Raw genomic sequence first — 27,297 nt, 5'->3', positions numbered from 1 at the left:
TGAAATCCTAGGCCTCTCCCTGGATTTTAGGGGGGAATATCTGTGGTTTAAAATTAATGTCACCTGGTTTATTCTCTTCAGAATGCACCCTGAATATATACCTATGCTGGTGGTGGCCTTGAGAATGGGATTGGGGGGCTCTGGTTCTCCATTCCAGAGGCCATAGCTCAACTCAATTTAGTTTGTCCTCAGTGGTGGGACTTATCAGCTGGAATCCCTTCACTAACAGGAACCTTAGTTGCTGGTTGTGCGCTCCTCCAGGGCATGGTGTTCACTACCAATGAAGTTCGAGTGAGGAAGGGGTTAGAGGTGATAGAGTTTGGTATTTCAACTCTGGAAGGGAGTTAATTAGTAATGGTAAGATGACTCCTAAAGAACCTCTTTGATCCCTTTTTTCTCCTGCTCAAACATCTGTATACATTTTCTGATGTTGGGGTCAATAATTGTTATAATTCCTTCTACTTATTGAGTACCTAACTATTTACCTGGTCTCTGCCAAGTGATTTACATGCATTGCCTAATTTAATCTTAAACAGCCACTATTTAAGATAGGTGATTGTTACCATCCTTACTTTATAGAGAAAGGAAACTGACTCTCAGAGAAGGTAAATAACTTGTCCAGGAAAATAACTTGTCCAGGATTGTTTAGGGAGTAACTGTTGAAACTGCAATCCAATGCATGATTTGAAAAAGCTTAGTATGCAGCCCCCCCCCCTTTTTTTTCTTTTTAATTTTCTGCTCTAGTTAAAATGGTCTCTTTACCTTCCCCTAAACCTACTTGTTCTTTCCCAGGTCTGGAATACACTGCACCTTCCTTCTGTCTTGGCCAGAGCTTTTTCTCAAGCCAAGCCCGTATCTTCCAGCTCAACTGACACCTCTTAACTCATTTTTCTACCATACCCACTTCTACTTTTGTAAAAAACAACTTTATTGAGGTGTAATTGACATGCAATAAACGGTACATGTTTAAACTATCATTTGCTAAGTTTTGGCGTATACAGAGCGTGCCAAAAAAATGTATACACATTTTTTATTTAAATTGGGGAATATTGGGTAACTGTTTTTCCAGGATGTCAAGTCATCGTTTTTCAATCTAGTTGTGGAGGGCGCAGTTCACTGGCCCATGTGGGAATCCAACTGGCAACCTTGTTGTTAAGAGTTCACGCTCTAACCAACGGAGCCATCTGCCCTATGCACATTATAAGAAAGGAAAAAAACTATTAAAATTGTAATACTCAATATATACTGATAACAAAAGATGAATACAAGTCATGTGTATACATTTTTTTGGCACTCCCGGTATACATATGAAGACATCACTACAATCAAAATAATGAACATACCCATCACTCCTCTGCCCGTTTCCTAGTGTCCCTTCATAATTCTTCCCAACTGCCCCCTTCACCAATGTCCTCCTTTGCCCCAGCCCTGCCCTCAGACAACCACTGGTTTGCTTTATCACATTATACAGTTTGTATTTTCTAGAATTTTATGTAAATGGAATCACACATACACTGCGTGTCATTCTTATCTAACTTCTTTCACTTTGCATAATTATTTTGATATTTATTTATACTGTTGCATATGTCAGTTCATTCCTTTTCATTCTGAGTAGTATTCCATTGCATGGCTACATTATAATTGTTAATCCATTCACTTGTTCCTGGATAGTTGGGTTGTTACCAGTCCTTCCACCACGTGTTTTTTTTTAAAGATTTTATTGGGGAAGGGGAACAGGACTTTATTGGGGAACAGTGTTTACTTCCAGGACTTTTTCCAAGTTGTCGTCCTTTCAGTCTTAGTTGTGGAGGGCGCAGCTCAGCTCCAGGTCCAGTTGCCATTGTTAGTTGCAGGGGGTGCAGCCCACCATCTCTTGGGGGAGTCGAACCGGCAACCTTGTGGTTGAGAGCCTGTGCTCCAACCGAGCCATCTGTCCACATAGGAACTGGGCGACAGCTCATTGACTTTATTCTAATTGCAGATTGCATAGCTCTCTGGCTCATGTGGGAATCGAACCCACAACCTCAGTGTTAGGAACACTGTGCTCCAACCACTTGAGTCACTGGGTCAGCCCCCTTCCTCCACTTTTTAATGCACCCTAACTTGGTGTCATGATGGGTCCACAGGTGAACATGATAAACTCTCTGCCTGCAGTTGGGAAAGAGCGCAAATGGGAATGAAACATATACACAAATACTTATTCTAGTCAAGTGGGAGAAAGTGTTAGGGTTTCATGCCTGTTCTTCTTGGCTCAAAACCCTCATCCATTTCACGTCCTGCTGCCAGAGTAATCTTCTAAAGCCCAGATCTGAGCTCAACACCCACTTGCTCACAAACCTCCAGTGGCCTGCCTCATTGCCTGTTTAGCCTTTAAAATAATAATAATAAAGATTCAAAACGTAAGACATTGTCAGCAATTCTTTTATTTATTTATTTATTTTTGGTCAGCAATTCTTATGCCGTGTAGTTTCATAATGTGGTCTGGGGAGACCCTCTCCTTTAAGAAGGACGCTGAAGAGCTCACAATATGGCTAATCAGTAAGTCTGGCACAGGAAGTAAGCCTGAAGGGCACTTCTGTTTAGGTTTCAGAAACTGACCCTAACGGAGAGACTGTCCCTTGTCATGAGGGAGACTATGTTTAATCATTCATTTAATATGGGTGATTGAAAATCTGTATCTAATTTTGTAAATACTTATGAAGTGTCTAATATTATTAAGGGCTCTCTAGGACCATTCCTCTTCTCTGACTCCTAAGCATTGTTAGGTATGATATTAATTCGTCCTTTCATTCAATATTTTCTGAGTATATGTTAGATACCAGCCAATTTACTGGGCAGTGAGGGTCTAAGGTTAAACAGAATGGCATGGCTTCTGCTTTCCTGGACTTTTAGTAGTTAGACTTGGAAACAGACATTAAACCAGTGACTGTAATAAAGTATGACAAGTGTTGAGATGGGATGGGAGAAAGTACACATATAGAGAGTGTAATGGAGGGAAGCCTCATTTAACATTGATGGGGGTAATGAAGGCCTCTCTGAGGAAGGGACATTTAGGAGGAGACCAAGAGGCCGGGAAGGAAGAGGTGTTGCAGGCAGTGGGTGGCATGGACAAAGGCTTGAGAGAGAGTGAAAGACAGCAAGCTCAGGGAGCTAAGAGGAACTGCAAAGTCTAGTGTGTGTAGTTTTGAGTGAAGATTCAGAGGCCAGTGTGTTTAAAGGTCCCTCATCAGGCATTTCCTGACCACCTAGTACTGTCAGGATGCTGACCTATAGAGATGAAGAGGACTAAATGCCCACACTGCAGGAACTCAGAATCTAGACAGGGAACTAAATTACTCCTGGAGGAACTGCTAAAACAGGAGAGTGTATGCTTGTTGGAACCTGAGGACAATGCCATCGTGGCCTGAGAAAGAGCAGCAGGGGTGGTGGGGGTGGCCCATGAAGAAAGCATCACAGGCTGAATTCTACGTATTAAACAGGCCAATGCCTGTTGGGGAACGTATCCAGACAGAAGAAAGGGTTTTGCCAAGTCATGGGAGTAGTTGGGAATTGCAGATGTTGGGGAGGCGCAAAGCAAACTTGAGCAGCTAGGGGAAGAGCTAGTGAACACCCAATTAAAGGGAATTGTTTCTGTAAATGTCTCCAAACACTGCTAGCAGGTAGAGCCCATTATCCCCATTTCACAGATAAGGAACTGACGCCTGCTGAGATTAAGCATCTTGCGTAAGTACTGGAGGTAGTAAGAGGCAGAGCCAGGACTCAAATTCAAATCTGTGGTCTTGCACTTAGCTTCTACTTGTCTATACTGAATGTGACATGACGGCATGGATTTCATTCTGAAGGTAATGGGGTGAAGGGCACGGAAAGATTGTAAAGCTTCTACATGAGCGACAAGCTCAAGTCTAGCATGGAGGGAGGTTTTCTCCACTTGATGGGAGTGGAGACAGGTGGAGTGGGTAAGCAGATAGAGAAGAGTCCATGGAAGCAGGTAGGCCCTCAAGCCTGTGTATCATGAACCTACTGTCACTTCCCCTCTCAGCTTCCAGTATGGGCTCTTAACTTGGTGTTTTCTGCTTAAGAGTATGACCTTTGAATCCCAACACTTTGGTCAGAATCTCTGGCCTTGGCACTCACCAGCTGTGGGAGCTTGGGCAAAATACTCCAAGCTTCCAGTTTGAAAAATGAGGATGATAAAACACCCACATGCCTTGAAAGGATGTCATGGTGACTAAAAGAGGGATGAAATACAAAGCATAGTCACTCAGAAGTGCTTGGGAGATCACCTCAACATTCAGTCAGTCTAATGATCTGAACTGCTACATACGTAGCACTATCTTACACTTATATTTGTCCTGTAAAGAACGAGAAGACGGGACAAAATCCTGTACGCAGAGTGCTTCACGGCACTATACCTGTACGAGGCTTCAGAAAGAAAGGGCAAACTGAAAAAAACGGAGAGGAGAATCATGTAACAAGGAAGAAAAGAAAGCAGCCAGAAAGGCGGCCGTCGATTAGAAGACGGTCAGGAAAACGCAAGCGGGGCCTGAGGAAAACTTCTCTGCCTTTACGCCAAGGTTCGGAGAATGTGCGACATGTACCCCCTAACACAGGGAAGGCGAGGCCGGAAAGGCGGTCCCGGGCACCCACTCCGTTTCTCACAGCACTCGGGACAACGGGAGGAAACTCCAAACAAATCGGCAGCGGGGCCCGAGATGGACCCTTCACAGACGACGGCAATAACCTGTAAGGTATTCAGGAACGGGCACGCGGCAGAGGAAAAGGAAGAAGACCCGCAGGCGAAGAGGCGAGCCTCGCCCCGTTGGCCAGTAACCGCGCGCCGGGACCCAGGTAACCGCGGGGAAGGAAGGAAGACATCCCGGGTAAGTGACCCCGGCCGCCACCACGGGTCGGGTCCGCGGGCCGGGAGGCCAGGGCCAAACCGACGCGCCTGTCACGGTAAGCCGGAGGGACGCTGGAAGGGGAACTGCCCTGACTGACCCCAGCGAGGGAAGACCGGGGACCAGACCCGCCTCCACATGCCCCTGGAAGACGAGGACCGACGGGGCCGAGGGGCTCCCCCAAAGGCTCCAGGACGCGAGACCGCCATCTCATCTCCCCGGAGGAGCCCCAGGTTGCCTTGGAAGTCGAAGGGGGAACCGACGGACTTTCTTCTGGACACCGGGAACCGCTTCCTCCGTGTTGACCGGCAGAAGCAGGCACGGCGTCTAGCAGGGGTTACGACACAGAAGGAGGGAAGGAGACGGCTCCCGGAGCCTCTGACCCGCGCAGCAACAGGTTCCCGGAACGTGTCTTCCTCCGACGTTCCGGAACGCCCTTATTCCCGTGTGGGGGTGGGGTGGGGTGGGGTGGGGGGAGACCGACTGAGCGAGCTGGGAGCGTGGGTCGGACGGCTTGGACGTACAGTGCAGGCAGAGAGCCCCGGAGGCAAGGGTTCTGATCTCCTAACTGACGCTCCTCTAAGCTGACCCCCAAAACGCAAAAGTGCTGCGGGTGGAGTTTGTTATGGACGGACCCCAAATGGCAGGCACCGGGCAGAACAGAGAGCACTTGGAACCCCTGCCGCGGTTGGTACTAACCTTAAAAGAGCGGCACGGACGGCCCCGTGTCAAGCGATACCCCACCTCCCACCCCCCGACACCGGAAGCGATCACGGGGATTAACAAACCCGTGTCGGATCGCTCGCCAGAAGAGGGGCTCCGCAGGCCACGCCCTGGTTTTGCCAGTCCCGAGGCCAGGGTCAAACGGATACAGCTTCGCACGCGGTCCGAGGGCCGTAAAGGCAGCCGCACCGAATACGCACCCTGCAGCGCCTAGCCCCCGAGCCCCGTTAAGGAGGGTCCCAAGTGACAGTCAACTCTGTACCGTTTTGACCTCCGGGATGCGTTTTCCCGCATTCCTGTCCAGAGACTCCCAAGGGACGCTTGCATTTGAACGGGAAGACCCAGACACTGATCTTCCACAGCCTCGGCCCGTACCCCGCCGCCCCCCGCCCCCGGGGGGGCCCATCCCAGGTGCCGCTGGAGATCCCCGCCCCCATCCCCGTCGGTCCGTCAGTCTAAGGATCCGAACCGCCTCGTTGCCCTTTTACGTAACCACGGTTCGCGAGCCTCGGCTCCTCCTGTCGGGATTAGGCCCGGCGCCGGGGCTCTGGTCGCCTTCCCGTCTCTGGACTCCATCTGCTCTTCTTCCGGTCTTCCCCCCCGGGAAAGACCTTTCCCCTTGGCCTGCATCTGATGTCCGGGGGTGGGGGGAGCGCACGGATGGGGAGACGGAGAGGAAAAGGGCCGGGAGCCTGAGGCTGGGATCGGAATTCTCCCGGGACCGTGGCAAATAGAGTCCGCTAGGGGGCGGCGCGGAGGCGAGATGAGGCCCCGCGGGGCGGGCGGGGACGCTCGGGGCTGCTTCCCGCCCCCCGCCCCCCGCTTGTGGTTTTCAATCCGGTCCGATGTTGCTGTATATCAGGGGCACGGCGGCCGTCCCCGGCCGTGTGGTTGTGTTTCCAGGACTTAGCGATCATGTCTGGGAGAGGCAAGGGCGGCAAAGGCTTAGGCAAGGGCGGCGCCAAGCGCCACCGTAAAGTGCTGAGAGACAACATCCAGGGTATCACCAAGCCCGCGATCCGGCGCCTCGCTCGGCGTGGAGGCGTCAAGCGCATCTCGGGCCTCATTTACGAGGAGACCCGCGGTGTGCTGAAGGTGTTCCTGGAGAACGTGATCCGGGACGCCGTCACCTACACGGAGCACGCCAAGCGCAAGACGGTCACCGCCATGGACGTGGTGTACGCCCTCAAGCGACAGGGACGCACCCTGTACGGCTTCGGAGGCTAGGCCGCCCGTGCAGGCTTGACGCTTGGCAATCCCAAAGGCCCTTTTTAGGGCCAACCACACGGTCCTCAGAGGAGCTGGACACTCGGTGGTGTGACGTGGGGTAATTTTGTGTGTGTGTGTGGGTCTCTGTTTTTGTAGTTTAACTCAGCAAAGTAGGCGTGGAAAGGCGGCCCACAGCCGCCGAGGCGGGCGAAGGAGCTGTTGTATCTTGACCCGAGGGACCGTGAACGGCCCCGTGCCAGCCGAGCCGTGCAGTTAGTTCATCGTAATGGCTTACCGGCGGACTGATCGGTGCCTCCACAAGTCAGGACGCGCGGAGCCAGCCAATCGGGACAGTGCTTCCCGGACCAATCAGACTTGGCGTCTTTGGAGTCTGCGTTTGCTTGGAAAGGGTTCGGTCGGGGACGCGGTGGGGGTGGCGAGTGGGAGGCCCGTCAAGCCTCTACGTAAGCCAGGCTGCCCTCGGTCTCCACGGGACGCGCTCTGCTTGTGTTCTCCTCTTTCTTGGGTGTTTCCGACAGTCGAGGCTAGGATTTTTCCCTTTTACGGTCTCCCAGCTTCGCGACTCCTGTTGACGTTAGGGTGGTGGCGGGGAACTTTCGCCCTTCGCAGTCTGAGGGTGGCGTCCGGTCCTAAGACGGCATTTCGGTTGGCTTTAGAGCGTGCCATCCATCCCTATCTGGTGTTTTACTGGGCTGTGGGACGTGAAGTTTAAACCGGCAAAACGCTGCGAGTTCAGGCCACCCTGACTCTTGGTGTCACTCCATTTGCTTGGGCAGAGTGGGAAGGAAGCCCCGGATTTGCAGTCCCGTGGGAAAGGAACAGAGGTTATTCCATGAGAGGTGCACTCGTGAGTGCGTTTTAAAAACAAATTCGGCGAGTCGCCGCGCCGGTGTGTGAAAAAGTATCCTTGGTTTTCCTGCGTTTTCAGTTGCCCGTTGTGACCCTCGAGCAGGTGGCAGAGTCAGTTGGAAAATGGGAGCCAGTATCTTGAACTAATGAGACGGACCGGGATCGAAAATACCCTAAGTGGAGGGGGGGAAAAAAAGAAAGAGTCCTTTTGTACAACTTGTTTTAATTTAGAGATGCTTATGAACGTGCAGTAGGTAGTGATCTAAAATTCTATCTTACCGTAGTTTGGAGACAGCAGAGATCAGATCAGAGCTAGGGGTTCGTGTATAGTGATGCTGTATCTATATGTAACCGTGGTATCCTTTTCTTCTGAAATAATGAATCTAATGCTAAAAGCAGAGCAACACACAAGACCCAGGCTCAAGTTCCGCCTTGTGTCATCTTCTGGCTGTGTGACCCACCTTCCCAGGTGCCTCGACCTCGCCAGGTTTAAGTCTCTTCAACTATTCAACAGGAATTAAAAAAAAAAAAAAAAAAAAAAGCCCTCCCTCTCTGCCTCCCAGGGTTGTTGTGAAATTAGAGTAAGAGGAGGTGAAGGAAAGATGAACCGTAAGCCATCTTGGAGCCTGGGTATTCTCACTGCCCAGGCCACGCAGTCTACAAGCTGGTGGTGAGTTGAAAATCATTCACTGATTTTTTTGTGTGTTGTTCCTTTTCTTCCACGACACGATTGTAAGTTGGTAGTTAACATTGATTGATATTAATGTCACCAATATTTACATCATCTGTGTTGTCGATACTGTTAACAGATGTATGACCACTCGGAAGGCCCTGTTCTAAGCCCTTCGGGTGGACGGTATTTATCTCTTTCCATCCTCACCGCGATCCTGACTACGACTATGATCCTGCTTTACACGTGAGACGCGGAGACAGCCGTCGTCTTCTCCCTGGAGCCCAGTCCTTGTGGTCAGGAGCCCCGGCCCTACCCACTGAGGGGCCACAGGCGCCCCCCCACCCCCCCATCATAGCAGCCAGGACCCTGGACGCCTCTGTTTCCCATCCCCGCCTTGCCTTACGCACTTCACTCTCTGGCCTTGATCCTCTAGTACATCTCGCCAAGGTGCAGTCAGCAGGGCCGCATCCGAAGTCTTTGGGGCTATAGAAACGGGCATTCATTCCTCTGCAGACGATCTGCTTTCGGGAACGGATCTGAGGCGCAGGTCAGGGGGCTCTTTTCTCTCAGTGACTCTCACGAGGAGCAGGCTACGTGTGGGGCTTTCACGGGCAAGGGGCACCTGGGCAGTGTTCTGTGTTCCGGGACCCCGCCGAGGACCTTCCTTGGAAGTTCTTCCCGGCGGTCCAGCTCGGGTCTGTCGGCTCTTGGTCCGTAAGTTCAAGAACCCCAAGAGAGGGGCCCACAGGAGGCCAAGAGAGTCGCAGGAGGATAGGCAGGTGCATTAGACCCCTCGTCCGGCTACGGTGTGCCCGGCATTGCTCGGGTGCCGGTGCCACAGGTTGAACGAGGAGCGGGGCCCAAAGAGATGAGGCGGAAGAGGAGCAAGTTTCGGAAGGGAAGGGCTACATGAGGCTGAATCTTGAAGCACGAGCCGGGGTCCTCAGGGCTCCCAGAAAGGGGAAGGCATTCTGGACAGGACAGAAGAGGTGGAATGTGTGAAGACGTCGCATACGTGGGGACTACGGACTTCTAAGTCACTAGTACTTCTTGAGTCAAGTCAGAGTGTACAGACAGACCGGGGCCCAGGGAATCCAGCCCGCAACTGGGGGCCTAAGCCGGTAATGAGGGTCTGGGCGCGCTCTGGACCCGGCCGTGACCATGGAAGCAGAAACGCGTGGCGACCTGTGTTGTGTGTAGTAGGAGGGGGTCACGGCCTGTTCCCTGCCGTCCCCTCTCCTGACACGTGTCAGGAGAGGCAACGGGAGCTTTAGAAGACGCCGAGAAAGCACCGCGTCTGGGCAGACTATCCAGACCCGGGGCGCTTTCGGAGACTCCTCCTCCAGAGTTTCGCTCTGTGGACCCGGGCGGGAAACGGTGCGTTGGAGGCCCGGCTCACGGGTGGGTGGGTGGGTGGGTGGCCTCGGTCCGTACACACCCGAGGCTCCCCACGGTCTTGGTCCGGAGCACCCACCGGGTTGGGAGGTGTCATCCTACTGGCGAGTGAGGCCCGAAATGACCGAACATTTACCGAGGCAGGGACCGGCCTCACGGAGGGGGCGGATTCCGCCCCCCTGCCCTCGCTGCGCCGGGCGGGACCGCGGTCCCGGTCCCGGCCCACTCATTTCCGAGCCCGGATTCCCTTCGTCCCCTGGCCGGACGGCTTACGATCCTAATCCTGGGCCTTGGCGACGGCCTAGAAGAGTCTGACCCCCAGCGGGCTCGAGCCCTCCGCTGCGCCTCACAGGCGACACCGGAGGTCCCGTGCCGACCGCGCCCGAGAGCAGCAGCCGTGGGCAGCCTCACCAGTCCACGTAAAGCCACCTGATGAACCCTCCTGGGGGCACGCAAAAGCTAATATATATACCCCGGGAGGCGGCCAGCTCAGGGGACTGACGAGATAGGCCCCGTTAACTGCCCCAGACTCCGTGTGCTGGGAGCCCGATGCGGTCTCTACCCGCTCGTGACCACCCCCCCCCCGTCCCTCCCGGGACGCTGGGACCACGGAGATCAAAGTGACACAGCTTCTTCCTAGTGCGGGGTGGGTGGCTCTGAAAAGAGCCTTTGGGGATGCGATGGAACCTCGAGCCCAGCGCGCACTTCTTAAGCCCGCTCCCCGCGGATGCGGCGCGCCAGCTGGATGTCCTTGGGCATGATGGTGACGCGCTTGGCGTGGATGGCGCACAGGTTGGTGTCCTCGAACAGCCCCACCAAGTAGGCCTCGCTCGCCTCCTGCAGCGCCATCACGGCCGAGCTCTGGAAACGCAGGTCGGTCTTGAAGTCCTGCGCGATCTCGCGCACCAGCCGCTGGAAGGGCAGCTTGCGGATCAGCAGCTCCGTGGACTTCTGGTAGCGCCGGATCTCGCGCAGCGCCACCGTGCCCGGCCGGTAGCGGTGCGGCTTCTTGACGCCGCCCGTGGCCGGCGCGCTCTTGCGGGCCGCCTTGGTGGCCAGCTGCTTGCGCGGGGCCTTGCCGCCGGTCGACTTGCGGGCAGTCTGCTTGGTACGGGCCATGACGAACCGAAGCTCGAGCTGAACAACACAGCGGCGCGCGGGGAGAGTAGCGGGGCCCCGGCCCGCCGCAGCCGACTTTATAGGCACAGCCTTTTCCCGATTGGGCGGGACGATAAAAATTGAAAGTCCCGCGCTGGCTGTCCATTGGCTAGGATGTCGTCCTCCCTGGCGTCCCCGATTGGCTGGGGCAGCACCCTCCGCCCCCACCCCTGCCCGCCCAACCCCCCCCGCCTCTCTTGCCACTTTCCAGTTTGCCAACCGTCTTTCTCCTTCCTCTCGGGCCGGGCTGAGTCGTTTGTCTGGTCGCAAATGTGTCAGAATGTTCCCCCGCAGCCCTTCACTCCCTTAGGACACGCTACCCGCCGTGCCCCGTCCCCTTCCCACGCCTTGTAGCTAGACTAGCTCCCCAATCGAAAGTCGAGTCAGTCTTCCGCTTGCCTGTCCCCCGCCTCCGTCAGGCCTCGTTACCTTTCGTAAGCCCCCTGTTGGTCCGAGGAACCGCTTTGCCCGCCTTTCGGTGCTTCTCGGGTCGGAAAACGTTGCCCGTTTCTATCCTTCCCCCCCCCCCCGCTCCCCTCCACGTGGAAGATGTCGCCTCCTAAAACCTACGTACTCCTGAAACCTACGTAGGGACCCCCTATTCCCCCCTCACTTGAGACATGTCGGCTCGGTTATTGAGCCAAACCCCAGGTCCGCCACCACACCCTACCGACTGGGGCGTCCGTGTGGTGTGCTGTGGGTGTTTACGTGTACACACGCCCTTCCCCACTGCCTTCAAATATTAGGGGGGCGAAGGCCTCGGGGGACGACCGGGGGGAAACGTGGCGGCCAGGGCTCAAGGGACGAAGCAAGTCCTCGAGACCCACGGAGGGGAAAAACGGTTGGGAGCTCAAACTAAAAATGACACACACACTGTCCCCACCTCCGTACGGGTGGGCGCGGCCCAACGCGGAGCACACAGGAACGGACAACCACTACCGCAACAGCCCTTTTTACTTGAGAGGGTGGGTGGCTCTGAAAAGAGCCTTTGATTTCACAGGTGCCCCTTCGAGTCGGGGGCTGGGGGAGCTTCCAGACGTCAGCCTCACTTGCCCTTGGCCTTGTGGTGACTCTCCGTCTTCTTCGGGAGCAGCACGGCCTGGATGTTGGGCAAGACACCGCCCTGGGCGATGGTGACTTTGCCCAGCAGCTTGTTCAGCTCCTCGTCGTTGCGGATGGCCAGCTGCAGGTGACGAGGGATGATGCGCGTCTTCTTGTTGTCTCGGGCGGCGTTGCCCGCCAGCTCCAGGATCTCCGCGGTCAGGTACTCCAGCACCGCCGCCATGTAGACGGGCGCGCCGGCCCCTACCCTCTCCGCGTAGTTGCCTTTGCGCAGCAGACGGTGCACTCGTCCCACGGGAAACTGAAGGCCGGCGCGGGACGACCGCGACTTGGCCTTAGCGCGGGCCTTGCCTCCTTGCTTGCCACGACCAGACATGACGGCGACTAGGCACTGCGAGCAGCTTCCACCTGACGACCGAGGAAGTCGCCCTCAACGGCCCCGCTTCACCCTTTTATAGCCAGAAGCGCGACTGTCCACGGAGCGCTTCGATTGGCCGAAGCGGAGCTTCGCCCTGGCCACCAATAGGAGAGCGCACGCAGAATCCGCTCATTTGCATGATCTCGTCCCCCTCCGCAGGAGCACCGCTGAAAACTCGCCAATCGCCACGCGGCGTACTCACAACCCTCATTTGCATGCGGCCTCTATAAGTACCGAGGCGCTTCCGGTAGCCTCGGTCCTGCTTGGCGTGTTTGCGTGCTCGGCCTGCTCCGTCCCCGCTCCTTCCCGCTATGCCGGAGCCGGCCAAGTCCGCCCCGGCGCCCAAGAAGGGCTCGAAGAAGGCGGTCACCAAAGCCCAGAAGAAGGATGGCAAGAAGCGCAAGCGCAGCCGCAAGGAGAGCTATTCCATCTACGTGTACAAGGTGCTCAAGCAGGTGCACCCGGACACCGGCATCTCGTCCAAGGCCATGGGCATCATGAACTCGTTCGTCAACGACATCTTCGAGCGCATCGCCGGCGAGGCCTCCCGCCTGGCGCATTACAACAAGCGCTCCACCATCACGTCCCGGGAGATCCAGACGGCCGTGCGCCTGCTGCTGCCCGGGGAGCTGGCCAAGCACGCCGTGTCCGAGGGCACCAAGGCCGTCACCAAGTACACCAGCTCCAAGTGAGTCCCTGCCGGGACGCGGCGCTCCTACCAGCGGGCGCCCGCTTGAACCCCCCAAAGGCTCTTTTCAGAGCCACCCACCTTCTCACTGAAAGAGGCTGTCGTCTCCCGGTCCCGTCCCCCGCCGCCTACCCGTTTGCCCGGTCGAGGGTGACCACGGCAGAGGTACGGGAGGGAGCTCGTGGGTAGCCTCCTCCGTCCGCAGACCGCCTGTCCTTCCCGTGTGTGTGTGTGTGTGTGTGTGTGTGTCTGTCTGTCTGTCTAGGTGACCCAACCCGGGAGTCGAAGCTTCGTGTCGCCCCTTGGTGCTGGGCCCCTATCTGCCGCCTCTCACACGCGCGGTGGAAAGCGTCTTGACCGGAGGATCGCTCCTCGGGAAAACTTGTCCGGCTTCGGGGACCCCGGCCACCATTGCAAGGCGAGCAAAGGAGTAACGCGCCGTTTCTGAAGCGCGGGAAGGCATCGTGCTCCACGGGCAAGGAAAGTGTTGGTCTAAGTGAAAGACGTTGGTTGGGTGGAGAGTTTTAAGTGCTTTCGGTTGTTTGGGGCAGGACTCAACATGATCTCTTTAATCTCAGAAAAAAACCAATTGCTTGGTGCATGGATAATAGATTGTCCACAAGTATAGAAGCAAGACTTGCGAAAACAAGGTGTTGGGAGTTTTGTAGAATTTTTTTTACGAGGATTGAGTTGAATGTCAACACTTCACGTTAAAGAATCCTTATCACTTTCAAAGTTGGGAAATACCATTTTTTAAAAGGCTTAGCAAAGGTGACATGACCCTAAAGTTACAAGAGTTAACGTTCAACTCAGCTGATGTGCAATTCTGATCCATTGCATTTTCCACAAGCTGCCCTGCAATGAGCTGAACAAGTATCGTTGGTAAATTGTAGATCTGTGATGCTTCGAGCCTGATCTCCAGACCAGCAGCATCAACATTACTTTAGAATTTATGTAAAATGAAAATTTTAGACCCCTGTAATCTGGCTAATTCTGATGCACGCTAAAGCGTGAGAACCACTGAGGAGTTTAGGCAAGTTGGATTGCAACAGGGATAACAAATGGAGAGGGTAAGAAATCTTGGCATAATGTGGAGGTAGAATTGATAGGTCTTCCTGAGAAATAGGATTTTCCTCTTCCTATTTTCCTAGGAATAGGAAACCCCTAGGGGTTTGGCACTGGATAGATTGCTGTTTCTGTAATCATATTCTAATTTTCATTAAGGAATCCACTTAATCCTTTAACGTAGGTAGTCCTCAAATTTGTCCAATGTAATCACCTAGGGGACTTGAAAAACACTGATGCCTGGGTGTCAACTCCAGAAATTCCTGGTTAAAGTGGTAAGTGGTTTTGGGCCCTGGAGGAAGAGACCATGAGCCAGCCTATACCTGAGGTAGGACTAATGGGCTGTCATGTTTAGGAACCACTATCATACAGTGTTTCCCAGATCTTACATTAATCTGTTCAGGCATCTAGATCTATCTACTTAGCACAAACATTTCAAAAATTGAACTGAGTAAATGAATAGGGAAATGTAGATTGCACTTATCTATTTGAAAAATTTGTTTTCAAGAGGTGGCAACAGGATGGAGTGTTCTGTGGGTATGAAGGGAAGAATGTTTGTTTATAGACACTTAGGAGGGCACAGCTGATGGGGTGGATGAGTGAAGTGAGCCACTCTGGAGTTCAGCCAACCTCTGAGCCCTGCTGTACAGTTGAACATCCAGTTAAGTTAGTCTGACATACTTTTATGTAAACTACTTTGGATCTTGCTCCAAGTACACATTTGGACCCAATGTCCAAGTGTTATAATGAATATTTGACCAGCACTGGAAATTAACACCATCAAGAAGGAATGTCTAGGATAAATAAAAAATGTGAAACCTTAATAAAAATTTTAAACAATGTAATTCCATTAAAAATTTTTAGGGTTGTATTAGTTTCTTATGGTTGCTATTATAAAGCATCACAAGCGGAATGGCTGAAAACAAATTTATTCTGTCATAGCTCTGGAGGCTACAAGTCTGAAGTCAAGGTGTTGGCAGGGCCCTATCTGTCTCTCAGGACAGGATCCTTGTCTTTCAGCTCCTGGTACCCCCAGGTATTTTTTGGTTCTAACACCATTAACTCCTACTTCTCCATTTTCTTCTTGTGTGTTTCTACATCTTATAAGAAGACTTGGATTAGGGCTCATCCTAATGGCTTCATTTTAATTAGATTACATCACCAAAGACCCTATTTCCAAATAAGGCCACATTCTAAGGCACTGGGCTGTTAGACTTCAATATATCTTTTGGGGGGATACAACTCAACCCATAAAAGTAGACAACAGCTGTGGTAGGCTGAATATGGCCCCCAAATACATTCACATCTAAATCCTTAGTGTCAATTACTTTAAATGACAAAGGGGACTTGATTGATGTGATATTTGAGAGAAAGAGATTATCCTGGATCATTTGGATGGGCCCAAATGTAAGCACCAGGATCCTTAGCGTCAAAAGGATAAATGGAGAAAGAAGCTGATGGAAGCAGATACATAAAGATGGTATGATGTTGGTTTTGAAAATGGAGGAAGAGACCATGAGACAAGAAATGCCCCTCTATAAACTGGAAAATGCATGGAAATGGATTTTCCCCTAGAGAGAAATTACGAGACAGAATTTTGATTTGCACTTGGTGAAACACTTTGTACTTCTGATCTCCAGAACTGTAAAGTAAATAAAATCTTTGAAGCCACCAAATTTCTATCAGTTTGTTACAGCAGCGATAGGAAACTAATTCAACAGCTGTATAGGATTTTTTTTACAGTCGGAGAAATCTGAACATATATACCATGTTTCCCTGAAAATAAGACTGGGTCTTATATTAATTTTTGCTCCAAAAGATGTGTGAGGGCTTATGTTCAGGGGATGTCATCCTGAAAAACATGCTAGGGCTGATTTTCCTGTTAGGTCTTCTTTTTCAGCGAAACACAGTAGTATGTTACTTATTGAATCAATAGATTTTGAAGGTGTAATGATAGTATTGTAGTTACATTAGAAGAATGCCCGTATTTTTCAGACAGACATGCTCAAGTATTTAGGGAGAAGTGTCAGGTTGTTTGCAACTTTTCAAATGGTTCAGAAAATGTATGTGTGCACAAAAGAAAAGATAAATGCAGCAAATAATTGGTTAATCTACATGAAGATATGTTTGACCGTTGTACTTTTTTTCAGCTTTTCTGTAGGTTTGAATTTTCCAAAACAAAAAACTGAGAAAACTGATCAGTCTTTAAAAACTGGTAAAGAAACAGCTTTCATAAACATTGAATATCGTTCCTTTTAATTTGTTAATTGGTGAAATTTCAACATGACTGAATTTTCATTCCTTTATATTTACAAAGCTTATGTTTGAGAGTGAGCATTCATATATTAACTGGAACTCTGAACGATATCTCTTGTTCATTATACTTTGCTATACTCATTGGAGATAATGGTAACTATGTGATTGAACAGGTCCAGGGATGCCCAAATAACATTGATTTAGACATTTGGTTATTGTGACCTTTGAAAATCTGAGGTTAAAATTGAATTGGATAGGGGACTTTAATCAAATACTGAAACTAAAGCTAAGTTATTTCCGGGGGGTGGGGGGGACATATTTAGTCATGTTACAGTGATGCCAAATGCTTCCAGAAGGGTAGATCACTTACAAAAGCAAGAATCAGACTTTATAAATGTCACCTCTTTCTCTTTGCTCAACTCCAGATTCTCGTATTTCATATTCCCACTTGGGAATTGAGTATTTCCTGTTTTGCTATCTTTACTTGGATAAGTACCAAGAGTCTCAGTCATGTTCAAGCCAGTACTCATGGTTTTCCCCCTCTAAACCTACTTGTCACTCATATAAGCAAACTGCACCTCTTTCCAAGTCCAAAATCTTGCAATTAATCCTTATTCCTCTCTTTCCATCACAATCTACACTCAATTCAGTACTTTCACTTAAAATACATCTTTACTTATCTCCACTGCTACTACCTCTCTCTCCTGAACTATTACTGTAGCCTCCTTGATCTCTTCTGCCTCTACTTCTTGCTCTCCTACAGTCTATTTTTAACATAGCATTCTTGGGTGAGATTTAAAAAACATAAATCAAAGAATGTCATTACTCAAATCAAACTCTCCAAAAGCACTCTACCTTATTTAGAATAAAAGTCTTTGTAATGGCCTGTGAGGTCCCTCAATGACTTACATGATCTGACCCTCAACTACCTCTGTGAGGGCATCTCCCTGAGTCTTTCTTTTGCTCACTGTGCTTTAGCCAGTGGCCTTGCTTATTCCTTGAACTCCCCCAACTTCTGCCTGTCTCAGGGTCTCCACACTTGCTGTTTTTTTTAAGTCTTTGGAAGCTCTTCTCCAAGCTATCCTGTGGCTCACTATCTTACTATACTCAGGCCTTTGATCAAATATGCGCTCATTAGTCCTGTCATCCACACTCCACTCTATATTCTGCTTTATGTTATAGCACATATCACCCCATTAATATTATACTGTTCAATATTTTTTTGCTTCTTTTCAGCATTCATCTACTAGAATGTAGCTTTATGTGGACAGGGTTTTTTTCTGTTCTGTCTACTATATACCTAGTGTGGTTTGTCTCAGGGTACAATGGGTGTTTTTTTCTCTCTCCAATTACAGAAGTGATGTGCTCAAATACTCAGCCTGGACAAGGTTATTCGCACATCTGTGCGCCTCTTGAAATTTTTGCTGTTATACTCCTATCCTGTAAACTCAATCTCTCCCATTTTTCCTTCTCCCTCCCCATCTCAGTGCTTTAAAGCTTAAGCAATCCACCTCCTCTCTCAGTAGATCCAAGTAAAGCATATATAAATAATGCTGCAAAATGTTTCCTGGGACCAAAGAATCGAAAAAAGATGGCTTTAGTACAGTAACTAGTAAGTACCATAAGGTACCTGAATATAGTTCAGTGGGGCAAAAAAGAACGAAGGACAACCATGCTGGAAGATATTTGGGGTTTATGTTGGTACGTAAAACAAAAAGCTAGAGCACTTGCATTCTGCTTCTAGTTTGTACTTTACCTCGTGTTCCCATTTGACCTAAGATGTTTCGGAATCCTAACAAAGGTAGAAATGTTAAACCCTAATATGTCAAGTTAATGATGGAATAAAAGCAAAATACAGCTCATCACGTATATAGCATTACAAACATATGTGTGTGAGGGAGAAGTGTCTGTGGGTAATTGTGACTTTGAGAAGTGACATACAGCAACGACATAAGCACCACGCCAGGAGTGATGAGACAAGAATTACCTTTCTTTTCTTGCCCGTGGAGCACGATGCCTTCCCGCGCTTCAGAAACGGCGCGTTACTCCTTTGCTCGCCTTGCAATGGTGGCCGGGGTCCCCGAAGCCGGACAAGTTTTCCCGAGGAGCGATCCTCCGGTCAAGACGCTTTCCACCGCGCGTGTGAGAGGCGGCAGATAGGGGCCCAGCACCAAGGGGCGACACGAAGCTTCGACTCCCGGGTTGGGTCACCTAGACAGACAGAGACACACACACACACACACACACACACACACACACACGGGAAGGACAGGCGGTCTGCGGACGGAGGAGGCTACCCACGAGCTCCCTCCCGTACCTCTGCCGTGGTCACCCTCGACCGGGCAAACGGGTAGGCGGCGGGGGACGGGACCGGGAGACGACAGCCTCTTTCAGTGAGAAGGTGGGTGGCTCTGAAAAGAGCCTTTGGGGGGTTCAAGCGGGCGCCCGCTGGTAGGAGCGCCGCGTCCCGGCAGGGACTCACTTGGAGCTGGTGTACTTGGTGACGGCCTTGGTGCCCTCGGACACGGCGTGCTTGGCCAGCTCCCCGGGCAGCAGCAGGCGCACGGCCGTCTGGATCTCCCGGGACGTGATGGTGGAGCGCTTGTTGTAATGCGCCAGGCGGGAGGCCTCGCCGGCGATGCGCTCGAAGATGTCGTTGACGAACGAGTTCATGATGCCCATGGCCTTGGACGAGATGCCGGTGTCCGGGTGCACCTGCTTGAGCACCTTGTACACGTAGATGGAATAGCTCTCCTTGCGGCTGCGCTTGCGCTTCTTGCCATCCTTCTTCTGGGCTTTGGTGACCGCCTTCTTCGAGCCCTTCTTGGGCGCCGGGCGGACTTGGCCGGCTCCGGCATAGCGGGAAGGAGCGGGGACGGAGCAGGCCGAGCACGCAAACACGCCAAGCAGGACCGAGGCTACCGGAAGCGCCTCGGTACTTATAGAGGCCGCATGCAAATGAGGGTTGTGAGTACGCCGCGTGGCGATTGGCGAGTTTTCAGCGGTGCTCCTGCGGAGGGGGACGAGATCATGCAAATGAGCGGATTCTGCGTGCGCTCTCCTATTGGTGGCCAGGGCGAAGCTCCGCTTCGGCCAATCGAAGCGCTCCGTGGACAGTCGCGCTTCTGGCTATAAAAGGGTGAAGCGGGGCCGTTGAGGGCGACTTCCTCGGTCGTCAGGTGGAAGCTGCTCGCAGTGCCTAGTCGCCGTCATGTCTGGTCGTGGCAAGCAAGGAGGCAAGGCCCGCGCTAAGGCCAAGTCGCGGTCGTCCCGCGCCGGCCTTCAGTTTCCCGTGGGACGAGTGCACCGTCTGCTGCGCAAAGGCAACTACGCGGAGAGGGTAGGGGCCGGCGCGCCCGTCTATGGCGGCGGTGCTGGAGTACCTGACCGCGGAGATCCTGGAGCTGGCGGGCAACGCCGCCCGAGACAACAAGAAGACGCGCATCATCCCTCGTCACCTGCAGCTGGCCATCCGCAACGACGAGGAGCTGAACAAGCTGCTGGGCAAAGTCACCATCGCCCAGGGCGGTGTCTTGCCCAACATCCAGGCCGTGCTGCTCCCGAAGAAGACGGAGAGTCACCACAAGGCCAAGGGCAAGTGAGGCTGACGTCTGGAAGCTCCCCCAGCCCCCGACTCGAAGGGGCACCTGTGAAATCAAAGGCTCTTTTCAGAGCCACCCACCCTCTCAAGTAAAAAGGGCTGTTGCGGTAGTGGTTGTCCGTTCCTGTGTGCTCCGCGTTGGGCCGCGCCCACCCGTACGGAGGTGGGGACAGTGTGTGTGTCATTTTAGCTTGAGCTCCCAACCGTTTTTCCCCTCCGTGGGTCTCGAGGACTTGCTTCGTCCCTTGAGCCCTGGCCGCCACGTTTCCCCCCGGTCGTCCCCCGAGGCCTTCGCCCCCCTAATATTTGAAGGCAGTGGGGAAGGGCGTGTGTACACGTAAACACCCACAGCACACCACACGGACGCCCCAGTCGGTAGGGTGTGGTGGCGGACCTGGGGTTTGGCTCAATAACCGAGCCGACATGTCTCAAGTGAGGGGGGAATAGGGGGTCCCTACGTAGGTTTCAGGAGTACGTAGGTTTTAGGAGGCGACATCTTCCACGTGGAGGGGAGCGGGGGGGGGGGGGGGAAGGATAGAAACGGGCAACGTTTTCCGACCCGAGAAGCACCGAAAGGCGGGCAAAGCGGTTCCTCGGACCAACAGGGGGCTTACGAAAGGTAACGAGGCCTGACGGAGGCGGGGGACAGGCAAGCGGAAGACTGACTCGACTTTCGATTGGGGAGCTAGTCTAGCTACAAGGCGTGGGAAGGGGACGGGGCACGGCGGGTAGCGTGTCCTAAGGGAGTGAAGGGCTGCGGGGGAACATTCTGACACATTTGCGACCAGACAAACGACTCAGCCCGGCCCGAGAGGAAGGAGAAAGACGGTTGGCAAACTGGAAAGTGGCAAGAGAGGCGGGGGGGGTTGGGCGGGCAGGGTGGGGGCGGAGGGTGCTGCCCCAGCCAATCGGGGACGCCAGGGAGGACGACATCCTAGCCAATGGACAGCCAGCGCGGGACTTTCAATTTTTATCGTCCCGCCCAATCGGGAAAAGGCTGTGCCTATAAAGTCGGCTGCGGCGGGCCGGGGCCCCGCTACTCTCCCCGCGCGCCGCTGTGTTGTTCAGCTCGAGCTTCGGTTCGTCATGGCCCGTACCAAGCAGACTGCCCGCAAGTCGACCGGCGGCAAGGCCCCGCGCAAGCAGCTGGCCACCAAGGCGGCCCGCAAGAGCGCGCCGGCCACGGGCGGCGTCAAGAAGCCGCACCGCTACCGGCCGGGCACGGTGGCGCTGCGCGAGATCCGGCGCTACCAGAAGTCCACGGAGCTGCTGATCCGCAAGCTGCCCTTCCAGCGGCTGGTGCGCGAGATCGCGCAGGACTTCAAGACCGACCTGCGTTTCCAGAGCTCGGCCGTGATGGCGCTGCAGGAGGCGAGCGAGGCCTACTTGGTGGGGCTGTTCGAGGACACCAACCTGTGCGCCATCCACGCCAAGCGCGTCACCATCATGCCCAAGGACATCCAGCTGGCGCGCCGCATCCGCGGGGAGCGGGCTTAAGAAGTGCGCGCTGGGCTCGAGGTTCCATCGCATCCCCAAAGGCTCTTTTCAGAGCCACCCACCCCGCACTAGGAAGAAGCTGTGTCACTTTGATCTCCGTGGTCCCAGCGTCCCGGGAGGGACGGGGGGGGGGTGGTCACGAGCGGGTAGAGACCGCATCGGGCTCCCAGCACACGGAGTCTGGGGCAGTTAACGGGGCCTATCTCGTCAGTCCCCTGAGCTGGCCGCCTCCCGGGGTATATATATTAGCTTTTGCGTGCCCCCAGGAGGGTTCATCAGGTGGCTTTACGTGGACTGGTGAGGCTGCCCACGGCTGCTGCTCTCGGGCGCGGTCGGCACGGGACCTCCGGTGTCGCCTGTGAGGCGCAGCGGAGGGCTCGAGCCCGCTGGGGGTCAGACTCTTCTAGGCCGTCGCCAAGGCCCAGGATTAGGATCGTAAGCCGTCCGGCCAGGGGACGAAGGGAATCCGGGCTCGGAAATGAGTGGGCCGGGACCGGGACCGCGGTCCCGCCCGGCGCAGCGAGGGCAGGGGGGCGGAATCCGCCCCCTCCGTGAGGCCGGTCCCTGCCTCGGTAAATGTTCGGTCATTTCGGGCCTCACTCGCCAGTAGGATGACACCTCCCAACCCGGTGGGTGCTCCGGACCAAGACCGTGGGGAGCCTCGGGTGTGTACGGACCGAGGCCACCCACCCACCCGTGAGCCGGGCCTCCAACGCACCGTTTCCCGCCCGGGTCCACAGAGCGAAACTCTGGAGGAGGAGTCTCCGAAAGCGCCCCGGGTCTGGATAGTCTGCCCAGACGCGGTGCTTTCTCGGCGTCTTCTAAAGCTCCCGTTGCCTCTCCTGACACGTGTCAGGAGAGGGGACGGCAGGGAACAGGCCGTGACCCCCTCCTACTACACACAACACAGGTCGCCACGCGTTTCTGCTTCCATGGTCACGGCCGGGTCCAGAGCGCGCCCAGACCCTCATTACCGGCTTAGGCCCCCAGTTGCGGGCTGGATTCCCTGGGCCCCGGTCTGTCTGTACACTCTGACTTGACTCAAGAAGTACTAGTGACTTAGAAGTCCGTAGTCCCCACGTATGCGACGTCTTCACACATTCCACCTCTTCTGTCCTGTCCAGAATGCCTTCCCCTTTCTGGGAGCCCTGAGGACCCCGGCTCGTGCTTCAAGATTCAGCCTCATGTAGCCCTTCCCTTCCGAAACTTGCTCCTCTTCCGCCTCATCTCTTTGGGCCCCGCTCCTCGTTCAACCTGTGGCACCGGCACCCGAGCAATGCCGGGCACACCGTAGCCGGACGAGGGGTCTAATGCACCTGCCTATCCTCCTGCGACTCTCTTGGCCTCCTGTGGGCCCCTCTCTTGGGGTTCTTGAACTTACGGACCAAGAGCCGACAGACCCGAGCTGGACCGCCGGGAAGAACTTCCAAGGAAGGTCCTCGGCGGGGTCCCGGAACACAGAACACTGCCCAGGTGCCCCTTGCCCGTGAAAGCCCCACACGTAGCCTGCTCCTCGTGAGAGTCACTGAGAGAAAAGAGCCCCCTGACCTGCGCCTCAGATCCGTTCCCGAAAGCAGATCGTCTGCAGAGGAATGAATGCCCGTTTCTATAGCCCCAAAGACTTCGGATGCGGCCCTGCTGACTGCACCTTGGCGAGATGTACTAGAGGATCAAGGCCAGAGAGTGAAGTGCGTAAGGCAAGGCGGGGATGGGAAACAGAGGCGTCCAGGGTCCTGGCTGCTATGATGGGGGGGTGGGGGCGCCTGTGGCCCCTCAGTGGGTAGGGCCGGGGCTCCTGACCACAAGGACTGGGCTCCAGGGAGAAGACGACGGCTGTCTCCGCGTCTCACGTGTAAAGCAGGATCATAGTCGTAGTCAGGATCGCGGTGAGGATGGAAAGAGATAAATACCGTCCACCCGAAGGGCTTAGAACAGGGCCTTCCGAGTGGTCATACATCTGTTAACAGTATCGACAACACAGATGATGTAAATATTGGTGACATTAATATCAATCAATGTTAACTACCAACTTACAATCGTGTCGTGGAAGAAAAGGAACAACACAAAAAAAAATCAGTGAATGATTTTCAACTCACCACCAGCTTGTAGACTGCGTGGCCTGGGCAGTGAGAATACCCAGGCTCCAAGATGGCTTACGGTTCATCTTTCCTTCACCTCCTCTTACTCTAATTTCACAACAACCCTGGGAGGCAGAGAGGAGGGCTTTTTTTTTTTTTTTTAATTCCTGTTGAATAGTTGAAGAGACTTAAACCTGGCGAGGTCGAGGCACCTGGGAAGGTGGGTCACACAGCCAGAAGATGACACAAGGCGGAACTTGAGCCTGGGTCTTGTGTGTTGCTCTGCTTTTAGCATTAGATTCATTATTTCAGAAGAAAAGGATACCACGGTTACATATAGATACAGCATCACTATACACGAACCCCTAGCTCTGATCTGATCTCTGCTGTCTCCAAACTACGGTAAGATAGAATTTTAGATCACTACCTACTGCACGTTCATAAGCATCTCTAAATTAAAACAAGTTGTACAAAAGGACTCTTTCTTTTTTTCCCCCCCTCCACTTAGGGTATTTTCGATCCCGGTCCGTCTCATTAGTTCAAGATACTGGCTCTCATTTTCCAACTGACTCTGCCACCTGCTCGAGGGTCACAACGGGCAACTGAAAACGCAGGAAAACCAAGGATACTTTTTCACACACCGGCGCGGCGACTCGCCGAATTTGTTTTTAAAACGCACTCACGAGTGCACCTCTCATGGAATAACCTCTGTTCCTTTCCCACGGGACTGCAAATCCGGGGCTTCCTTCCCACTCTGCCCAAGCAAATGGAGTGACACCAAGAGTCAGGGTGGCCTGAACTCGCAGCGTTTTGCCGGTTTAAACTTCACGTCCCACAGCCCAGTAAAACACCAGATAGGGATGGATGGCACGCTCTAAAGCCAACCGAAATGCCGTCTTAGGACCGGACGCCACCCTCAGACTGCGAAGGGCGAAAGTTCCCCGCCACCACCCTAACGTCAACAGGAGTCGCGAAGCTGGGAGACCGTAAAAGGGAAAAATCCTAGCCTCGACTGTCGGAAACACCCAAGAAAGAGGGGAGAACACAAGCAGAGCGCGTCCCGTGGAGACCGAGGGCAGCCTGGCTTACGTAGAGGCTTGACGGGCCTCCCACTCGCCACCCCCACCGCGTCCCCGACCGAACCCTTTCCAAGCAAACGCAGACTCCAAAGACGCCAAGTCTGATTGGTCCGGGAAGCACTGTCCCGATTGGCTGGCTCCGCGCGTCCTGACTTGTGGAGGCACCGATCAGTCCGCCGGTAAGCCATTACGATGAACTAACTGCACGGCTCGGCTGGCACGGGGCCGTTCACGGTCCCTCGGGTCAAGATACAACAGCTCCTTCGCCCGCCTCGGCGGCTGTGGGCCGCCTTTCCACGCCTACTTTGCTGAGTTAAACTACAAAAACAGAGACCCACACACACACACACAAAATTACCCCACGTCACACCACCGAGTGTCCAGCTCCTCTGAGGACCGTGTGGTTGGCCCTAAAAAGGGCCTTTGGGATTGCCAAGCGTCAAGCCTGCACGGGCGGCCTAGCCTCCGAAGCCGTACAGGGTGCGTCCCTGTCGCTTGAGGGCGTACACCACGTCCATGGCGGTGACCGTCTTGCGCTTGGCGTGCTCCGTGTAGGTGACGGCGTCCCGGATCACGTTCTCCAGGAACACCTTCAGCACACCGCGGGTCTCCTCATAAATGAGGCCCGAGATGCGCTTGACGCCTCCACGCCGAGCAAGGCGCCGGATCGCGGGCTTGGTGATACCCTGGATGTTGTCTCTCAGCACTTTACGGTGGCGCTTGGCGCCGCCCTTGCCTAAGCCTTTGCCGCCCTTGCCTCTCCCAGACATGATCGCTAAGTCCTGGAAACACAACCACACGGCCGGGGACGGCCGCCGTGCCCCTGATATACAGCAACATCGGACCGGATTGAAAACCACAAGCGGGGGGCGGGGGGCGGGAAGCAGCCCCGAGCGTCCCCGCCCGCCCCGCGGGGCCTCATCTCGCCTCCGCGCCGCCCCCTAGCGGACTCTATTTGCCACGGTCCCGGGAGAATTCCGATCCCAGCCTCAGGCTCCCGGCCCTTTTCCTCTCCGTCTCCCCATCCGTGCGCTCCCCCCACCCCCGGACATCAGATGCAGGCCAAGGGGAAAGGTCTTTCCCGGGGGGGAAGACCGGAAGAAGAGCAGATGGAGTCCAGAGACGGGAAGGCGACCAGAGCCCCGGCGCCGGGCCTAATCCCGACAGGAGGAGCCGAGGCTCGCGAACCGTGGTTACGTAAAAGGGCAACGAGGCGGTTCGGATCCTTAGACTGACGGACCGACGGGGATGGGGGCGGGGATCTCCAGCGGCACCTGGGATGGGCCCCCCCGGGGGCGGGGGGCGGCGGGGTACGGGCCGAGGCTGTGGAAGATCAGTGTCTGGGTCTTCCCGTTCAAATGCAAGCGTCCCTTGGGAGTCTCTGGACAGGAATGCGGGAAAACGCATCCCGGAGGTCAAAACGGTACAGAGTTGACTGTCACTTGGGACCCTCCTTAACGGGGCTCGGGGGCTAGGCGCTGCAGGGTGCGTATTCGGTGCGGCTGCCTTTACGGCCCTCGGACCGCGTGCGAAGCTGTATTCGTTTGACCCTGGCCTCGGGACTGGCAAAACCAGGGCGTGGCCTGCGGAGCCCCTCTTCTGGCGAGCGATCCGACACGGGTTTGTTAATCCCCGTGATCGCTTCCGGTGTCGGGGGGTGGGAGGTGGGGTATCGCTTGACACGGGGCCGTCCGTGCCGCTCTTTTAAGGTTAGTACCAACCGCGGCAGGGGTTCCAAGTGCTCTCTCTGTTCTGCCCGGTGCCTGCCATTTGGGGTCCGTCCATAACAAACTCCACCCGCAGCACTTTTGCGTTTTGGGGGTCAGCTTAGAGGAGCGTCAGTTAGGAGATCAGAACCCTTGCCTCCGGGGGCTCTCTGCCTGCACTGTACGTCCAAGCCGTCCGACCCACGCTCCCAGCTCGCTCAGTCGGTCTCCCCCCACCCCACCCCACCCCACCCCCACACGGGAATAAGGGCGTTCCGGAACGTCGGAGGAAGACACGTTCCGGGAACCTGTTGCTGCGCGGGTCAGAGGCTCCGGGAGCCGTCTCCTTCCCTCCTTCTGTGTCGTAACCCCTGCTAGACGCCGTGCCTGCTTCTGCCGGTCAACACGGAGGAAGCGGTTCCCGGTGTCCAGAAGAAAGTCCGTCGGTTCCCCCTTCGACTTCCAAGGCAACCTGGGGCTCCTCCGGGGAGATGAGATGGCGGTCTCGCGTCCTGGAGCCTTTGGGGGAGCCCCTCGGCCCCGTCGGTCCTCGTCTTCCAGGGGCATGTGGAGGCGGGTCTGGTCCCCGGTCTTCCCTCGCTGGGGTCAGTCAGGGCAGTTCCCCTTCCAGCGCCCCTCCGGCTTACCGTGACAGGCGCGTCGGTTTGGCCCTGGCCTCCCGGCCCGCGGACCCGACCCGTGGTGGCGGCCGGGGTCACTTACCCGGGATGTCTTCCTTCCTTCCCCGCGGTTACCTGGGTCCCGGCGCGCGGTTACTGGCCAACGGGGCGAGGCTCGCCTCTTCGCCTGCGGGTCTTCTTCCTTTTCCTCTGCCGCGTGCCCGTCCTGAATACCTTACAGGTTATTGCCGTCGTCTGTGAAGGGTCCATCTCGGGCCCCGCTGCCCGATTTGTTTGGAGT

At 54.5% G+C, this 27,297-nt stretch overlaps 7 protein-coding genes and 1 pseudogene across 8 annotated transcripts; 4 read left to right on the top strand and 4 right to left on the bottom strand.

Annotated features, from left to right (window-relative positions):
- The first annotated feature begins 6,497 nt into the window (after nucleotides 1-6,497).
- On the top strand, nucleotides 6,498-6,905 carry LOC141568507 (histone H4). Its single transcript, XM_074318656.1, has one exon. The coding sequence runs from the start codon at nucleotides 6,537-6,539 to the stop codon at nucleotides 6,846-6,848; it is 312 nt and encodes a 103-aa protein (XP_074174757.1). The 5' UTR covers nucleotides 6,498-6,536; the 3' UTR covers nucleotides 6,849-6,905.
- A 2,920-nt stretch (nucleotides 6,906-9,825) lies between these two features.
- Nucleotides 9,826-11,052, bottom strand: LOC109451530 (histone H3). The gene has a single exon (XM_074318896.1). The coding sequence runs from the start codon at nucleotides 10,885-10,887 to the stop codon at nucleotides 10,477-10,479; it is 411 nt and encodes a 136-aa protein (XP_074174997.1). The 5' UTR covers nucleotides 10,888-11,052; the 3' UTR covers nucleotides 9,826-10,476.
- Nucleotides 11,053-11,862: 810 nt separating this feature from the next.
- On the bottom strand, nucleotides 11,863-12,430 carry LOC141568540 (histone H2A type 2-A). The gene has a single exon (XM_074318756.1). It carries the CDS (start codon nucleotides 12,362-12,364, stop codon nucleotides 11,972-11,974), a length of 393 nt encoding a protein of 130 aa, XP_074174857.1. The 5' UTR covers nucleotides 12,365-12,430; the 3' UTR covers nucleotides 11,863-11,971.
- A 124-nt stretch (nucleotides 12,431-12,554) lies between these two features.
- On the top strand, nucleotides 12,555-13,764 carry LOC109451555 (histone H2B type 2-E). Of its 2 annotated transcripts, XM_019739880.2 has the most exons (2): nucleotides 12,555-13,094; nucleotides 13,360-13,764. In XM_019739880.2, the coding sequence occupies exons 1-2, from the start codon at nucleotides 12,718-12,720 to the stop codon at nucleotides 13,361-13,363; spliced, it is 381 nt and encodes a 126-aa protein (XP_019595439.1). In that variant the 5' UTR covers nucleotides 12,555-12,717; the 3' UTR covers nucleotides 13,364-13,764. The 2 variants fall into 2 exon arrangements, with proteins under 2 accessions (XP_019595439.1, XP_019595438.1); XM_019739879.2 differs by lacking the exon at nucleotides 13,360-13,764 and having other exon boundaries at nucleotides 12,555-13,350.
- A 4,870-nt stretch (nucleotides 13,765-18,634) lies between these two features.
- Nucleotides 18,635-19,273, bottom strand: LOC141566954 (histone H2B type 2-E-like; annotated as a pseudogene).
- A 77-nt stretch (nucleotides 19,274-19,350) lies between these two features.
- On the top strand, nucleotides 19,351-20,126 carry LOC109451552 (histone H2A type 1). The gene is given in 2 exon segments (XM_019739876.2): nucleotides 19,351-19,778; nucleotides 19,780-20,126. Coding segments are annotated over 2 exon segments (390 nt in total). The 5' UTR covers nucleotides 19,351-19,626; the 3' UTR covers nucleotides 20,018-20,126.
- An 817-nt stretch (nucleotides 20,127-20,943) lies between these two features.
- Nucleotides 20,944-22,185, top strand: LOC141568601 (histone H3). Its single transcript, XM_074318936.1, has one exon. The coding sequence runs from the start codon at nucleotides 21,103-21,105 to the stop codon at nucleotides 21,511-21,513; it is 411 nt and encodes a 136-aa protein (XP_074175037.1). The 5' UTR covers nucleotides 20,944-21,102; the 3' UTR covers nucleotides 21,514-22,185.
- A 2,886-nt stretch (nucleotides 22,186-25,071) lies between these two features.
- On the bottom strand, nucleotides 25,072-26,108 carry LOC141568531 (histone H4). Its single transcript, XM_074318722.1, has one exon. The coding sequence runs from the start codon at nucleotides 25,438-25,440 to the stop codon at nucleotides 25,129-25,131; it is 312 nt and encodes a 103-aa protein (XP_074174823.1). The 5' UTR covers nucleotides 25,441-26,108; the 3' UTR covers nucleotides 25,072-25,128.
- Nucleotides 26,109-27,297: the final 1,189 nt, after the last annotated feature.

This window comes from Rhinolophus sinicus, linkage group LG14 (genome assembly GCF_036562045.2).
Source record: "Rhinolophus sinicus isolate RSC01 linkage group LG14, ASM3656204v1, whole genome shotgun sequence".
NCBI lineage: Eukaryota > Metazoa > Chordata > Mammalia > Chiroptera > Rhinolophidae > Rhinolophus > Rhinolophus sinicus.
The sequence above is the reverse complement of the archived record's forward strand: the minus strand, read 5'-3'. Positions and strand labels throughout refer to the sequence as shown.

What these genes read in the sequence shown, in the direction of transcription:
- LOC141568601 (XM_074318936.1), top strand. Translation starts at nt 21,103, where the DNA reads ATGGCCCGTACCAAGCAGACTGCCCGCAAGTCGACCGGCGGCAAGGCC.
- LOC141568540 (XM_074318756.1), bottom strand. Translation starts at nt 12,364, where the DNA reads ATGTCTGGTCGTGGCAAGCAAGGAGGCAAGGCCCGCGCTAAGGCCAAG.
- LOC109451530 (XM_074318896.1), bottom strand. Translation starts at nt 10,887, where the DNA reads ATGGCCCGTACCAAGCAGACTGCCCGCAAGTCGACCGGCGGCAAGGCC.
- LOC141568531 (XM_074318722.1), bottom strand. Translation starts at nt 25,440, where the DNA reads ATGTCTGGGAGAGGCAAGGGCGGCAAAGGCTTAGGCAAGGGCGGCGCC.
- LOC141568507 (XM_074318656.1), top strand. Translation starts at nt 6,537, where the DNA reads ATGTCTGGGAGAGGCAAGGGCGGCAAAGGCTTAGGCAAGGGCGGCGCC.
- LOC109451555 (XM_019739880.2), top strand. Translation starts at nt 12,718, where the DNA reads ATGCCGGAGCCGGCCAAGTCCGCCCCGGCGCCCAAGAAGGGCTCGAAG.